We start from the raw sequence: 15,580 nt of genomic DNA on the forward strand, positions 1-15,580 counted from the left end.
GCCACTTCTGCGGCTGCACCCGCTGCCCCGGGTGGGTGCCCCCCCCCCCGCCCAGTTCACACGGGGTGAAGTGGGGGCACAGCCAGCAGCCTCCCACGCCGGGACAGGCAGCCCCCACCCAGCCCCCATGGGGATCCGGGGGGGCCTTGAGGGTCCCCAGGGCACGGAGCAAACCCACGGGACCCCAAACCCAGTAAATACGAGGAGCCCGTGGGTTTGCTCCCCGTGCCCGGGGGGGTGCAATGGCTGGGGGGGGTTGGGGGGGCACTGGGTGCATCCCTGCAGCATCACCACCCTCCTCCCCAGCTCCCCAGCACCCAGGCCCTGGGGTGCCTCCCCCCCAACCCGGGGGTCACCGTCCCACGGCGCGGGGTGCCGGCCGGGGCGCAGGCTCAGAAGAAGACGGCGCCGTCGCGGGTGTCGCGGTCGTACTCCTGGATCCGCGCCTTGAGGTGCGTCAGCTTCTGCTTCAGGTACTCGCAGCGCCGCTGCTTCTCCAGGAAGGCCGAATCCTGCCGGCCGGACCGCGCTCAGCCGGGACAAACCCTGCCACGGCACCCGCCGTGCCCTGGGGACACCCCCCCCCCCCCCCCCACCCTGAGCCTTGGGGGACAGGGGGAGAGATGCCGCGGGGAGAGGCCGTTGGCTTGCAGCCCCGCTGGATGCTGAGCTTTTCCCTTGCTCACCCTCTTCTTCCTCACGTACTCGTGCCAGACGTGGGCCACCCTGCTCCCACCCTGTGGGGCAGAAAGACACAGGACCCCCAGGCTGAGCGTGGCCCTAACGAAGCGGACAAGCCCAGGGTGGGGGGACACGCCTGGGGGCAACCGGCCTTCCCGCAGCGCCGTGGGGTGAAAACCTCGCCCAGGGCGTAGCCGAGAAATGCCACCGCCACCGCTCCTCGGTTTTCCAGCAGCTGCCGGGGGCCTTCGGGCACAGCTCGTGCCGCAGGAGCCTGGGTGTCCCTCCGGTCCCCCCCCCTCCAAGTGCTACCACCTCCCCCCCCCCCCCCCCAATCCCTGCAGAGACCCGCCAACTCATCGCACCCAACGCCGCGCTCGCAACGTCTGCCCGCAGCCGGCGCCCACCAAGGGACCCACCGTCCTGCTCGCGGCGTGCTGGGGCAGCCGGCCCATCGCCGCCTCCAGCTCGCCCAGCCTCCGCCGCACGGCCCGGACCTCCCCGAGCAGCTCCATGTACTCGGCCAACTGGTCCTGGAAGACGCCCTTGTAGCCCTCCCGCTGCCGGGGGCTCCGGATCGCCGGGTACCTTCTGCACCGCCACGAGGCTCAGGGTGCCGCCCGCGGCGCAGGACCCTCTCGGTTGGGTGTCGTGGGTCCCCGGGGCTCTGCGACACCCCGTCCCGTGGCCGTCCCCATCCCCACGGGGGTCACTTACGCCACGTAATCCGGGACGGCGCGTGGCCGGGGTGCCAGCCTGGGGGGCACGGAGCTGGCCCCCGGCTTTTCCCCCTGCTGGGCACAGGGGACCCTCCCCGAGGGTCTCCCCAAGGGCATCAGCTCGTCCTCGAAGACGACGTGCCTGGCTGGGGCTGGCGAAGGCTTCAGGACACAAGGGAGGGGTGTGAGGCTGCGTGACCCCCCCCCGTACCGTACCGGGGGGCACCAGGGGGACACCACTGGGGCTGTCCCCGCTCCCGGGGATGGTGGGACTCCCAGGGACCTCCCGGTGCTTCCCGACCACCGCGCGCCTCCGCATCTGGAGGGACGGGAGGCCGCTGGCCAGGCAGAGCAGCACGGTGAGGAAGAGGAAGATGAGAGCGGCTGCCTGCGCCCCGGCTGGGCGGCAGACGCCGGCGAGAAGGGGACCGTGGCACGGCCCCAGGAGGATGGCGGGGAGCAGCCAGGCCTGGCCAACAGCCCCCAGCCCCCCCCCCGCAGCACCCCCCAACCGGGACTCCACGGAGGCGAATCGGGGGCCGAACGCCTCCAGCCCAGCCTGGGGGCTCAGCACCCCTGCGCCCAGCTCCGTACCCGGCAGCTCCGGCTCCTCGGTGGGGCGGCCGAGCTCGGCCATCGCCTCCCAGCAGCTTCGGGGTGATGATGGGGGTCCCCTGGGTGTATCCGGCAGCTGCTTCGCTTCCCAGTCTCCGGGCTGGGCCCCGCTGGAGGAGAAACCCCCTGAGATGAGCGGGGATGGGAGCGAACCCCGCAGCCGGCCGACCCGGGTCCTGGTGCGACATTTTCACGTGCCTCAGTTTCCCCCCGCGGGGCACACTGGCAGCCTGGCCCCAAGCTGCCTTCGCTCCCCATTGCTCCGTGGGGATTTACAAGCGCCCACTGCCATGGTGTGAGCTCCAACGTGGGGATGTCACCTCCCCACTGCGCGCACAGCCCAGGGCCGCCATCCCACCCGCGTCCCCCACAACCTGGGGCTGGAAATACCGGTGGGTGAGCGGGAAAGCACCCGCTGCTGCTCCCAGCACCCAGGCTGGGCAGGAGCAGGGACCCGCTGGAGCCCCTCCGGGCAGGAGGAGGGGAAGGGTCCCCGCTGCATCGCTGCCGGCCACCCCCACCGCCACCAAAGACCCCGCGGATGCTGCTGTGCCACCCATGTCCCCTCCTTGTCCCCACGCCAGCCCAGGCAGGACAGCGTCTGGCCCCCCGCGCCTCCGCCACCGGCGTTACCTGCCCGTCTCATGGCGGGACGCGGCTCTGGGGGTCACCACGACGTCCCTCGGCCACCACCCCGCCACCGCTGCCCGCCACCGCCAAGCACCAGCGGTTAAATATTAACGGCAACGCGCCGCCCCGAAGCACGGCACGGGGCCCTGCGCCGGGCACGATCCGGCCACTGCCCACCCCAGCCTCCCCCCCCCCGCCCGCCCGGTGCCCGCTGGGGGCCGCATCCTGCACACCCCCCCCCCCCCCCCATTGTGCAGGGCCCCAGCACCAGGGCCTGGTTTTGGCTTCGCAAAGGGCTGGGGCTGAGCGACACCCACAGCGCGGGGCTGCGTGCGGGGTGTCTGGGCACCCCCGGCACGGCCCAGGGGGGCTCTGAGCCTGGCCCCATCACCCCTGGCCCCCCATTCGCTGCTATGAGCCCCCCCCCAAAATTTGCCCCAGCACCAGCAAGTGGGTGGGTGGGCGGGTGCTGCAAGCTCCCAGCCCTCCCCGTGCACCCCCTGGGGGGTTTGGAGCCCCCCCCCATCACCCCCATCCTCCCCCTGCAAGGTTCCCAGGATGGCGGGGAGCCTCTACAGCAGGGGAGCCTCAAAGGTCCCCCCAGAGCATCCCCCCTCCCCCACCGAGACCCCCTCCCACAGGGCAGGGGTCCCGCTGCCACGAGCAGAGAGCGACGCGTCCAGTTCAGCCTCCTTTAATGTGCGCCTCAGCCCCCCCCACACACCCCCCCGCCCCCCCCCGCCCCCCACACTGAGGGGTCCGGCTGGGAGCAGGACCAGCCCCAAGGGGACTCTGGGTGACGGGGGGGGGTTCCCGGCAGAGGGTCCTTGCCCACCCCGCTGGGAGGGGGCTGGGCTGAATATTGCATCCAGGAATCTCACAGCACTTTACAATGGTCGGTACCGGTGTGTGTGTGTGTGTCTCCCCCCCCCCCCCACCCCGCGCCCACTCCCTCCCTCCCCCCACCCCCCCACCCCATTTTACAGATGGGGGAAACTGAGGCACAGAGAGGTGACGTGACTTCGCCAAGGTCACTTCATGGCAGAGCCAGGAACAGAGCACCCCCTCCCCACACCCGCCCCAAAATCCTCAACCCCCCCCCGGGGGGGGGGGGGGGGGGGGCTCAGCCCTGCTCTTACCATGGGGGTCTGCCCCCCTGCCTCCGCACAACACCCCAGGTGTGTCCCCCCCCACCCTGTCCCTAACCTTCCCCCCCCTCCTACACCCGGGGGGGGGGGGGGCAGCCCCCAGACCCCCTCACCCGAACACTCAGGGCTCCTGGCTTCTCCCTTCCCTTCCCTAACAACACCCCCCCCCCCCCAGCTCCTGGCCCCCCCCCCCATCCCCAGGGGTGCTCCATCCCCACTTGGTGCAGTGGCTGCTGCCTATCTCCCCCCCCACCCCGCACCCCCTACCCCCACCCCCCAAAAAAAAGCCCTCCTGGAGGTCAGGGCTCACCTCCCACCCAGCCGTGGGGGGGGGGCATGGGATGGCCTGGGGGGGTGGGGGGTGGGGTGAGGGGAGGGGGGCTCCAGCCTCACTCCAGCACAGTGAACGCAGGAAATTTATACAGGGCTTTACAGAACAAAGCTACTGAAATCAGCCACACGATGGCCAGACATAAGGGGGGGGGCCCCCAGCGCCCCCCGACCCCCCCCCCCCCCCCCCCCCCCCCAACGCCCTTCCCCAACCCCCAACCCCATCACCCACTGTCCGAGGAGGTGGGGGGGCAGTCGAAGGGGACCTAGGGGGTCGGGTCGGGGTGCAAGGGGCCGTGGCGGAGCAGAGGCGGGGGGTCCAGCTCCCCAGGAGCTCCCGCTGCTGCTGCCCCAAGGCTTGGCTGACCAGGCCCGGCAGCGCCAGCAGGCTCAGCCCCAAGGCCTCCATCTTGCTCTCCAGAGCTCCCAGGCGCTTCTCCAGGTCCTCGTGACGCTCCTGCAGCTCCGAGACCATGTCGTACATGATGTTCTGGGTCTGAGGGGAATTTTTTGGGGGGGGTGGGGGTGGGGGGGTGGGAGCAGGGAGGGGATGTAGGGGGGGGGGAGCGGGGAGCTCAGCACCGGGAGCCCCCTTGCAAAGTGGGGCGGGGGTGGGGGGTGTCCGTCCCCCCCCCCCCCCCCCGCCCCGGATCCCACCCACGCCGGCATCGCGCTCACCTTCGCCAGGTCCACCAGCGTGTTGGCCTGGTCGTTCAGCTTCCGCTGCTCCATCTTGACGCTCCTCACCTGCGGAGACACGGGGTGGGGGGGTGGGGGGGGGGTGGGGGGGGTGGGGTGGGGAGCGGGGTCAAGGTCAGCGTCGAATACTGGGCCGTACCCGTTAGCGGGATTCTTTGGGTTACACAGCAATCTAGGCCGTCATCAAGCAACAATATTTTCACCAAGATTTCCTTCACCCCTTCCCTCAACGCAGCCCCCCCCCCCCCCCCCCGCCACTCCCAGCCCCCAGCATGCAGCCACCCCCAACCCCCCCACCCCTGCAAGCACAGCCTCTGCCCCTCCATCCTCGCCCCGGGGAAGGAGGCGGGGGGGCACTGCACCACCATGTCACGTGTGTGTGTGTGTGTGTGTGTGTGTGTGTGTCCCCAATTTTGCCCATGCACACGGGAGCAGACGGAGGAGAGGAGCAGCCCCGCGGGGCGACTTACTTCTGAGCTCTGCAGGGACGGGGCAGAACAGAGACAAAACACAACAGCAGGTTTAATACCACCACGAAGAGCACAGGGAGACGACAGCAGCCGCAGCACGGGGTGGGTGTGCCCCCCCCCGGTGTCCCCCACCCCAAGCCAGGCACCCCTTGGTTCGCCCCCCCCCCCCTGCCCCCTGCACCCCAAAGCAGGAGGCTCGCAGCCCCCAGCCCTGCTCCCGGACGGCAGGCACGGTCACATCAAACCTCGTCGATTGGGTACCCCTGGGGTCGCCCCGGCATCATCGGGGTCCCCCCCCACCGGGAAAGCACCCCCTGCAGTGGGGATGGGGACAAGGGACGGGGGACGGGGACCACCTGGCTCCCAAGCCAGGGGTCCAGGCGGCGCAGAAGGGGAGGAAGCGCCCCCCATCTCCTTCGGGAGCCACGACTGGGGGGAAAAAAAAAACCTCCTCGTAGGAAGCAGGTAAAGGTTTGGCACTTACTGATGGATGGCTTGGAGGAACTTACGCTGGTGTTTCCGAACTTTGGCATGGTCGATCTTCTTCACCAGCTTGGTGTGTTTGTAGATGAGCCACGTTTCCCTGAGTACGTTGGCAGCAGCATTTTTCACCTGGGTGCAACAGGGCGCGGGGCTCAGGGCCGGAGAGGGCTGGTCCTGAGCCCCGGCGGTGCCGTGTCTGATGGGGCTGGGGGTGGCACTGGGAGGGTGGTAGTGGGGGGGGGGGGGAGGGGTGGGGTCTCACCCGCTTCGTTAGCTGCGTATCCATCATGAAGTTGTGCACGTGTTTTTCCGCTTTGGTGAGCTCTAGCTTTCTGGCAACGACGGCGACGACCAGAGCGGTGCAGCCGGCGCCCTGCGGGCAGAGCGTCCCCGCGGTGAGGGCAGCGGCAGAAGCCGGGGGTGCAGAAGTCGTGGGTGTCCATGTGGGTGTCGTGTCATCCCCCCCCACCACACACACACAACCTGCCCCCCCTCCCCGGCGCTCACCATGATGCCGGTGAGCAGACACACGCCCTTCCCGCAGTAGGTGTGCGGCACCATGTCCCCGTAGCCGATGGAGAGGAAGGTGATGGAGATCAGCCACATCGCCCCCAAGAAGTTGCTGGTCACCTCCTGCTTGTCGTGGTACCTGCCCGGGGACGAGCACAGCCACCGTCACCGCACGGTCCCGGTCCCGCCACGTGCCCCTCGCAGCGCCCGCCGGCTTTGCCACGCGGTTTTTAGCCGCCGTCCCGTCCGGCGGCTGCAGCCAGGAGAGTCCCCGAGCTCCCGGCTGCACCGCTGGCGCGTGGGGCCCCAAAGAAGCTGGGACAACCCTGGGGACACCAGGTATGGCCGCTCTGGACACCAGTGCCGGGGAGGAGGTAAGCCCCAAGCTGGCTGTGACCCCCAGGCGCGGGGGCTGGCTGGGGGCGGGGGGCTGCTGGATAAGGACAACGAGGTGACGCGGGGACGGCAGCAACCTCCGTCCCTCCTGAAGGTCCCCCCCGAGATCTCAAAGCACAGGACACAGGTGTCACCACCGGACCACCCCGGGGAGGGGACACCCCATCTCTGCAGAGCGGGGTACGATTGCACAGACCTGACCGGAACGGAGCACCCCTGGCACCGCAAGCTCCTGGGGGGGGGTCACCCCAGCAAGCTGCCCCCCCCCAAGGAAGCCCAGGGCCACAAGGGGCCCCAAGGCCACTGTGGGTGTCACTGGGAGGGGGTGGGGACACAGGGACACACTGTGCTTTGAGATTTTGTGGCCAGCACCGACGCCATGAATGCAGACAGCGGTGCCCCCCGCCCCCTCCCCGAGGACCCCCGGACACGGCCCCCACCGAGACAAGCCCGGCCAGGGGTCACGGAGCAGCCAAGCAGGCAGTGGGACGGGGGCATGCGGGGAGCCGGGAAAACGGGGTACGTGGGGTGAGAAAAGGGAAAGGAGGAGCCGGGAGCGAGCCGGGGTGGACTCAAGCGTGCGGTGAGGAATTTAGGATTGCTGCGTCCCTCCACCGGCCCCCCGCCCCCCCGGCACAGCCGCGCGGTTTGGGCTTGGAACCTCAGCCGGCACCGAGGGATGGGGTAGGGCGATGCTGGGGGACACCGTACGGCCGGGGGGGGCACCCCACCACGGCTGAGCCCATCTCCAAAAGGCCGGCAGCCCGAGGAGATCACCCCATGGCGACGCTCCCCACGGCAGTGGGGGCTCCCCACTCCGCTCCGTCCCCCCGAGGAGCATCTTCAGCTCTGCCCGTTCGGAGGGGAAACACGGAGCAAGTGCCGGGGCCGAGCAAAAGCCCTTTGGAGACTCAGCCAAAACCTCCAGTTTGAAACAAGAAGGATCCAGCGGCTCCTTCCCGGCTGCTCCGGCTCGGCTCCGCTCCTTGCCAGGGTTTTCCCCTCTGGGACCACCACAGGACCCGTCCGAGGGCACCCCGAGAGCCGGGGCAGAAGGACCCACACTCCAGCCCCCCCTGCACGACAGGACCCCACAGCCAGGCTGGGCACCGCGGGCCACCCGGCTGGGGGGGCACAGGGGGACAGAAAGCAGCTGCTGAGGTTCCAAGAGGAAAAGGGCTCCGGCCCCCTTTTCCGTGTCCACGACCTCTTTGGCCACCCCCCACCCCTCGGTCCCCCAGCTTTGATATTCCCCCCCCCGCCCCCGCCAGCTGCAGCTAATCCTAAATTCTGGGTAGCACAAGCCTGGGGCGGGGGGGACGTCCCGTGCAGGACACGCTGTCGGTCCCTGGGGTGACTCACAGTTTGTCCCTGCGAGCAGCAGAGCGGTCAGGGAGGGAAAATAAGAGCAGTTAATGCACGTCCCCGGGGGGAGCGGCCGAGAAGGGGCGAGCACGGGCAGGGCACCGGCGCGGGCATCCCGGTCCCAGCATCCCGGCACACCAGCCCCGGCATCCCGGCAGGCGCAGCTGAGGAGCACGGGCCACATCCCGTGTGAGGGCTCGGTCCCCCTCTGCGAGACCCCAACCTCCTCCTGGCCAGAGCTGCTGGCAGAGAGGGGTCCTGCCGCATCCTTGGAGGGGACAGAGGGGCTCGGGGCTGTCTGGGGACAGCCTGGGGGTCTGGCCGCCCCCACTGAGCCTCAGCATGTGGTTTTGGTTTGGCAAAACCATCGTGGCCATCACAAGGGTTCCACCAGGAGGCTCTGCCTGGAGAGCCAGGACTTCTTCTCCGAGGGGGCCTCTGCTCTCCCCCCAGCCCCCTCGGGTCTGCACCGTGCCGTCCTCAGCTGCACCCCAGCCCCGCGCCCCCCTCCCCTGCCCCGAGAGCCCCGTTGGGAGCGTTCCCCGTACCTCTCGCAGACGCGGACCGTCCAGGCGGCGATGATCCAGGAGGAGATGCTGAAGACCAGGAGGACGGTGCCGGGGCAGATGTCATGAGGGTCTTCATGACGAAGCGGGTGTTGAAGTTGATCTTGTTGAGGGCGCCGATGCTGCGGGAGGAGGCGTCGGTGAAGAGCTTGCTGTGCAGCAGCATGACGCGCCCGATCAGTACAGCCGCAGGAACATGGGGATGGAGAGGATGATGTCCACGTCGGCGTCGGCCACCGAGGCGGCGTAGGTGAAAGCCAACCGCGCCGTCCACGTGAAGAGGTACTGGCCGGGGATGGGGTGGATGGCGCAGACGATCAGCTCCAGGGCGATGAAGAAGATGCGCTCGTAGGTCATGGCGATGCGCCAGTCGTCGGCGCCGTTATCCACCATGAAGAGCTGTGGGGCGATGGGGAGAAAAGCGGGGGGGTGGTGGGTGGTGAGACACACACCCCCCCCCCGCCTTCCCCTCGGGGCAGCGTGGCCCTGGCGAGCACCCACCGGCGGGTGGCCCTCACCTGGATCTCCCTGGCGTGGTACATGACGATGAGCCCAGGAGGATGACGGTCGAGAGGCTGATAAGGCATTTCAGTGCGAACGAGTACGACGACTCCTGCGAGGGGAGAGGGCGGCGTCAGCCCAGCCGGCCCCCACGCCAGCCCCCCCACCCACCGCCCCACCGCGACCCCTACCTTGGTGTAGACCCCCCAGGACAGCTCCGTCTCCGTGACCATGACCACGATGCCAAACATACCAAAGATGAGGGCGTAATCGCTGAGGCGCTTCCGCTTCTCGAAGAGGGCTCGCCGGTGCCCCAGCTTGTACCCGATGTTCTGGTTCCTCCGGGGTCCTCGCCCTCGCTCTTCGGCCGCATCCTGCCCCGGGGTGCCACCGGGCTGGATCCGGACCCCCGGGCTGCTCCGGCCGTGAGACCACCACCTCGAGGCCGGGGGGCCGGTGGGCCGTAGCGGCTGGGTCTCCCCCTCCAGTGGGTGCAGGGTGTGGGTGGAGGCGCTCAGGGGGCCCCGGGGCCGTGCCACCCCCCCATTGTACCGGCAGCCGCTCATGCTCTGGCGGGGAGGGGACCGGGCGATCCCGCATGGCTCAGCGGCGCGGGGGCGACCTGCGGGGGGAGAGGGGGACGGTGTTGGGGGGTGGGGTGGGGAGTGTCCCCCGGAATCAGCCTCCTCACCCCACCCCGGTACCGGGCGACGCCTGACGGGGCAGTGGCACCCATGTGCTGGCCTTGACCGCGGCGGGGACGTGCCCCCCCTCCCCAGCCCGGGGGTCGGTGCCGCCGCAGCCCGGCCGCCCCCCTCTGCAGCCCCTCTCCCCGCCCCCCCCCCCCGCCCCGGGGAAGGTGGAGGGGGGGGGGCGCAACGAGGACACGACGGCCCCGGCCCCGAGGTGCCCCCGGGACTGATCCCTGCCCGCAGCCCCGGGACGGCTCCGGTAACGAGCTGCAGCTGCGCGCCCCCCGCCGCCGTGCCCGGGGCTCCCGGTGCCGGGGGCGCCCGGTGGGCTCGGCTCGGTTCAACCCATCCCCGGCCCGGCCCGGCCCGGCCCGGCCCGCTGCCCGCTGCCCGCTACCTGCCGCCGGGCCGGGCCGGGGCCGCGCCGCCACCGCCGCCGCCGCCGCCGCTGCAGCCCGGCTCGGTCCCGGGGGCGCGCGGCGGCGGGACCGGAGCGCTCGGGGGGCGTGGCGGGGGCGTGGCGTGGCGCCTCATTGGTGGACACCGTGCACGCCCCCGTGACGGACGACAGGCCACGCCCTTCGCCACGCCTCCCCAGCGCTGACCACGCCCCCCCCCCTGCGCGCCCCTCCGCCCCCCTCCATGCGCTCCCGGACACCCCCCCCCCGCCGGCGCCCCCAGACCCCGCTGCTGCCCCGCACACACCCCCCCCGCCCCCAAGCCCCGCACAGCACCGGCACCCCCGACACCCCCCCCTGATGACCCGCCCGCCCCGTGCTCCCCCTTGCGCCCCCACCCCCCCCCGTCACACCAGCCCCCCACAATGACACCCCCAGCGCCGTCCCCCGCCCCCCCCCAGCCTCACTGCCCTGGTCCCCTGCACCCCAAACCCCATCATTCCCCATGCACAACCCCCCCAGCACCCCCAGTGCCCCCCCTCCATGCTCCCACACCCCCTCCAAGTGCGCTGCCTCCAGCATCCCCAGGACACCCCTCCGTCACCCCCAGTGTACCCCCTCAGCACCCCAACGCGCATCCCCAGCACCCCCGCGACCCCCCCCCACCGCCCCCGCCCCCGCAGTGACTCCCGCATCTGTAGCCCCGCCTGCCCGGCCCCCCGCACCCCCTCCTACCTGCTCAGGCTCCCGGGGCCGGCCGGGGGGGACCTCGGGGCGTTAGGGGCTGCGGGGCCCGGGCTTGGTACGGGGGGGGTCCGGGGGTCCGGGTGCCATGGGCTTCCCTCCACGCCTGGCCGGAGAGGAGACGCAGCATTAGGGGGGGGGTCCCCAAACCCCCTCGACCGTGGTGCCAGGGACCCCCAGAGCCAGCCAAGGGTCCTGCCCTGGCCCTGTCACCCGGGGGGGGGATGGGAGTGGTCACCCTGGTCACCCCCTGCCTTGAGGGGCAGCGGCAGGGCCGTGGCAGGGGGGGGTTGCTGGTGCCGCACCGAGCCCCCCCTCCAGCAGCCAGGGTGGGCGAGCATGGGGTCGGCAAGCAGAGCCACGTCTCTTGGGTGTGGGTTTGTCACCAGGCCGTGGGGTGACAGGCAGGGCTGGGGGCGTATCGGGGGTCTGTGGGCTGAGCCCCTAGCCCTGCGCCCTCCCACTGCAGGGCCAGAGCTGGGCTGCAATGGGGGGAGGCGACAGCCCGAGGGGTCCCCCCCAGCCCCGCTGCACGGGTGGCCCCGCAGAGCCAGCGCAGCCCCCCGCCCCCCCCCGCCACGAGCAGCCACGTCGCACGGGGGTGGGGGGTCCCACAGCAGCACAAACAGCCCCCGCTGCAGTTCCAGCCCCGTCGCAGCCAGCACGGACCCCCCAGCACCGACACCCCGTTGCACAAACAGCCCTCTTGCACGCCGGGCCTTGCGTCGCACGAACGACCCCACTGCAGCCAGCGCGGACCCCCAGCACCGACACCCACACCGCGGGGCGGACCCCAAAATCCCCACATGGAGCCCACGGTGCCGATGGCACCGGCAATGCCATCCCGGTCGGAGGGCCAGGCCCGGGGCAGGTCGCTGCAGGGCTCCTCATGCAGGGGAGCTGGTGGGGGGGGTGTCCCTGCAGCTTCTCCCCCAGCCCCCCAGCGGGCTGTAACCCAGGGGTGGGGGGGGTGGGGGGGAGCAGCTCCCCAGATTTCAGGCACCCAAGCGCCGAGTCCTGCCGCAGCCCATCCCGGCTAACGCCATCCCCGTGGCACATGCCACCACCTTCCCCACGGTGTGGGGACACCCGGAGAAGGGGCTGCTGCCACCAGCGTCCCCCTATCCATGGGGGGGCAGCAGGGCTTTGGACCCCTTTCCCGTTCCCCCCCCCCCCGAGGGACGCACCGGAGCCAGGGAAGATGCTTTCCTGCTACCTACGGGAGCAACGGCTGCGTGGCCGGGCTCCAGCGCCCAGCTGCTCCCCGGTGTGCATCCGGGGCTGCTGGCTCCCCTCCAGAGCCAGATCATTTTCCTCTCCATTCTGCCAAATTTATGGCAGGAAAATGGGCTCCGATTTCTTTTTAATATTCGGTCGGGGAGAAAAAGACGCAGCGGGCAGGGCGGAGGGGAAGCGGTTTCCCAGGGCTGCCAGCCCCAGGCCCCCTTTCCACCACGGAGCCACGCCAGGGGCAAAGCGCTCGCCCCGCGGCCCGGCAAACTTTTGGCACCTCGAATGGGGTCGGTGAAGCCGCCCCCTCCCCCCGCCGCCCCGGAGCCCTCCCAAATGGATGACAGTAAATATTTTATTAACCATCACTCCGCGGTCATTTCACTAATAGCTTCTATCGATGGCAATGTAAATGGGCCTTATTAAATCTTCCCCCTGTCAGGACGTCGATAGGATGTTTCCGGCGGGATTCAGCGCCCGGAGGGTTGATTAAAACTGCGAAGGCCCGAGGGGTCCCTGTCCCCGGTCCCCGTGGGGACGCCACGGCCGGTGGCTGCATCCCCAAGGATGCTCGGGCGGGATGCACGGCGCAGGGGCACGAGCGTGGTCCCTCACGCCCCACCGCAGGGATGGGACGCGGCGGGTCCCCCAGCCGGGGGGCTGCTGGCCATGGCCGCCGTGTGTCCTTGAGCAACGGCCTCGAGCGTCCCCGCTCTCGGCAGCTCCCGCACCGGGAGGTTGGCGGCGATGCGGCAGCAGGACGCCCACCGCCGCAGCCCGGGTGTCTCGGCACGGCTGCAGGTGCTCCCACCGCCCCCGCGGCGACCCTCGGGGCTGGCACACGGGGACCCCGCGAGGTCTCGTCTCCCTAGCGGGGTGTGGGGGTCCCCAGGGAGAGGCAGGGGGGATCCTGCCCTGGGTGGGCATGGGATGTCACAGGCTTCAAAAAGAAGCTGGCTGGGGAGGGAGGGGGAGAGCGGGGAAAGGGGTCCTGAGGGGTCCCGAAGCAGGGATGTGGGCAGGGGGACGTGGTTTAACCCCCACACAGCCAGGCTGCTGCAGCCCCTGGTGCCCTGGAGGGGGGTTGTAGGGTGCCAGAGGGACCCCCCCCCTCTCCCCCCTCCCATGCCCCGGAGCAGCGATGCTGCCTGGGAGCAACTGCAGAAGAGGAGGGTGCAGCTAAAAATAGAGGCGGGCGGCCGAAAAGCTCCCGCTGGTGATTTATTTATTACCCGCTCGCTAATTCCTGCCTGGGAATCGCGGTCCCGGGGAGGGCGGGGCAGGAATTTGGGGAGCAGCGGTTGCCACCAGGGCCGTGCCCGCAGGCCTCACGCCAGCAGCCGGGTGGCACGGCCACGGTCCCACTGCCGTACTGGGGAAAAAGGAGCTGGGGGAACCCGGGAACTGGGGGACACCCCGCCACGGTGCAGGGGACAGGTTGCTGGGGGCAGCGGGATCCACGCCGTGACCCACCCCCCCCCCCCCCCCCACCCCAGGGCCGAGGCCGATGCGGGGACATGGGGGCGTGCTGGGCGCACAAAGTGCGTCAGACCCCTTGCAGGCCCCCCCCCCCCCCCCCCCAAAATCCCCCGCGGTGGCCCCGGTTCCTCGGGCAGCCGCAGCTCCCGCCGTCGCCAAGCCCCGGCCATATGTCCCAGGCTGGAGAGCATCTGTCGGCGCCCGCAGGAGCCCCCGGCCCCCGCAAACGCTGCTGCCCACCCGCTGGCATGGGGCTGGGTGGGGGGATGTGCCACCGCCGCTGGCGCCCCCCCCCCCCGAGGGCAGGGCAGGGGGGGGCTGAGTGTGGTTTAGGGGGGCACAGGGACCATCGGAGCCCCCCGGGGTTGGCGGAGGCACCGGTACGAGGCCACCAGGCTCCCAAAGAGCACCAGGGTGGCCTCAGCCAAGCCCTGCCGCCGTGGGACCCCTGGTGATGCCAGCAGCTGGGCCCCTGTCCCCCAGGACCCCCCATGTGTGTGTCCCGGCACGTTCGGGCCGGCACAAAGGGGCAGAGCCCAACACCGGGGGGATTTGCCCCACGCAGAATCCGGCCCGTCCCCACCCGTGGGGCTGTGGGGTGTCTGTGGGTCCCACGGCTCAGGGGGAGGCACCGCAGGGCTGGCGCATGCTTGGGGGACATGCGGGGACACGCGGGGACACCCGAACCTCCCCGGCCCCCGCTGCGACGCAGGGGAATCCCCGGCTTGTCCCGGGGTCTCCCCGAGAAAAACCCTTCCCTGAGCCCCACCGAGATACCCTGGGGCTGGGGCTGGATCAGGCCCTGGAGGGACGGTGGGGACAGCAGCGGTGTCCCAGGGCTGGCGGAGGCAGCCAGGACCCCCTCCTCCCTCCCCAGCCCAAGGGGGACCCCATCCCTCCCGCCTCAGGAGGGGACACGCAGCCGGGGACACCCTACCTGCGTGGAGCCAAGCGGGTGCCTGGGGCTGGGGTAGGGGGTGCTGCGGGGTCCAGGGTGGGGGTTCAGGCTCCCTACGCCCCCCCCCGTCTGCCGCCACCTCGCCGCCGTCCCCAGACAAAGCCACTGCGCCGGGTTCGCCGCCGCCGCCTCCCCCACGCGGCTCGGCTCAGCCGAAGGACAAAGCCGCTCCGCCTGGCTGCCCCCGCCGGGTCACCACGGACCCCTCGCCCAGGGCCAGCTGGGGGGGGGACACGAGTGTCCCCGCTGTCCCTGGGGTGTCCCCGCTGTCCCTGGGAACGCCACAAGCCTCTCGGGGAGGAGAGGTCCCCCCAAACCTCACACGCACCTTTGGAGAGCCCCCACCCACCCACCCCCGTCACCGCACTGCGGGGCGGTGGTCCCCACCACCGCGGAGGTGTCCCCACACAGCCACCGCGGTCCCCAGCCCTGCGCAGGGTCCCCAGGGGCACCCCAAGGTCACAGGGAAGGCTGGGAGGGCCCCCACGCCCAAGCACCCACCGCCTCGACGGCTGCCCCGCGGCACGCCGGGCACTCCCTGGCACGTCGAGGCCACGAGCACCGCGCGGTGCCAGAACCTGCCGGGAGCCCGAGCGCCGGCACCGGACTTGGCACCAGCAAACGCCGCGCACGGCCCGAGGACTCGCCAGCCCCGGTGCCTCGCCGGCCTGTGCCACCCCGGCACGGCAAGCTCCGGGTGTCACAGCCGGATCGACCGAGGTGGTTTTTGTGGCACGGGGTCTCCTGGTGTTGCGGCGGGTGCTGAGCTGGGTGCAGAGCGGGGCCGAGCCTCCCCGGGGCCGTGTCCCACCAGGGCTGTGCCACCAGCCAGACCCTGCCGCCGGGGAGCACCGAGGGCCCCCCGTCCCCTCAACCCGCTCGGCCACAGTCCCCTTCACACCCTGAAGGCTTCGGTCCCCGCGGCCACCCCATCCCCAAGGACGGAAAACCCCCGCAATCCCCTGA

General features: G+C 71.0%; 3 protein-coding genes across 3 annotated transcripts in view; all 3 read right to left on the minus strand.

The window, feature by feature from the left end:
• Positions 1-392: 392 nt before the first annotated feature.
• On the minus strand, positions 393-2,661 carry OCEL1 (occludin/ELL domain containing 1). The gene is made up of 6 exons (XM_086477451.1): positions 2,649-2,661; positions 1,913-2,141; positions 1,399-1,719; positions 1,101-1,272; positions 687-737; positions 393-512 (listed from the first exon to the last, which is right to left on the minus strand). The coding sequence occupies exons 1-6, from the start codon at positions 2,659-2,661 to the stop codon at positions 393-395; spliced, it is 906 nt and encodes a 301-aa protein (XP_086333577.1).
• Positions 2,662-4,347: 1,686 nt separating this feature from the next.
• LOC147413809 (small conductance calcium-activated potassium channel protein 2-like) lies at positions 4,348-9,679 on the minus strand. Its single transcript, XM_086477400.1, is given in 14 exon segments — positions 4,348-4,370; positions 4,373-4,619; positions 4,802-4,870; positions 5,773-5,904; positions 6,038-6,148; positions 6,283-6,424; positions 8,595-8,673; positions 8,676-8,792; positions 8,795-9,011; positions 9,131-9,168; positions 9,171-9,225; positions 9,305-9,499; positions 9,501-9,571; positions 9,574-9,679. Coding segments are annotated over 14 exon segments (1,602 nt in total).
• A 3,109-nt stretch (positions 9,680-12,788) lies between these two features.
• LOC147413810 (small conductance calcium-activated potassium channel protein 1-like) overlaps positions 12,789-15,580 on the minus strand; it is a 6,921-nt gene continuing 4,129 nt past the window's right edge. Inside the window, 4 exon segments of the mRNA XM_086477452.1 lie at positions 12,789-13,134; positions 13,410-13,549; positions 14,240-14,458; positions 14,594-14,792. Coding sequence (XP_086333578.1) covers positions 12,789-13,134; positions 13,410-13,549; positions 14,240-14,458; positions 14,594-14,792 — 904 coding nt within the window.

The sequence above is a fragment of the Leptosomus discolor genome, chromosome 24, assembly GCF_034619465.1.
Source record: "Leptosomus discolor isolate bLepDis1 chromosome 24, bLepDis1.hap2, whole genome shotgun sequence".
Taxonomy (NCBI): domain Eukaryota; kingdom Metazoa; phylum Chordata; class Aves; order Leptosomiformes; family Leptosomidae; genus Leptosomus; species Leptosomus discolor.

Excerpts from the sequence above, each read along its gene's own strand:
- OCEL1 (XM_086477451.1), bottom strand. Across the intron at positions 1,273-1,398 it reads GCCGTCCCGGATTACGTGGC|AAGGTACCCGGCGATCCGGA; the intron begins GTAAGTGACCCC and ends GTGGCGGTGCAG. Across the intron at positions 513-686 it reads AGTACGTGAGGAAGAAGAGG|GATTCGGCCTTCCTGGAGAA; the intron begins GTGAGCAAGGGA and ends TCCGGCCGGCAG.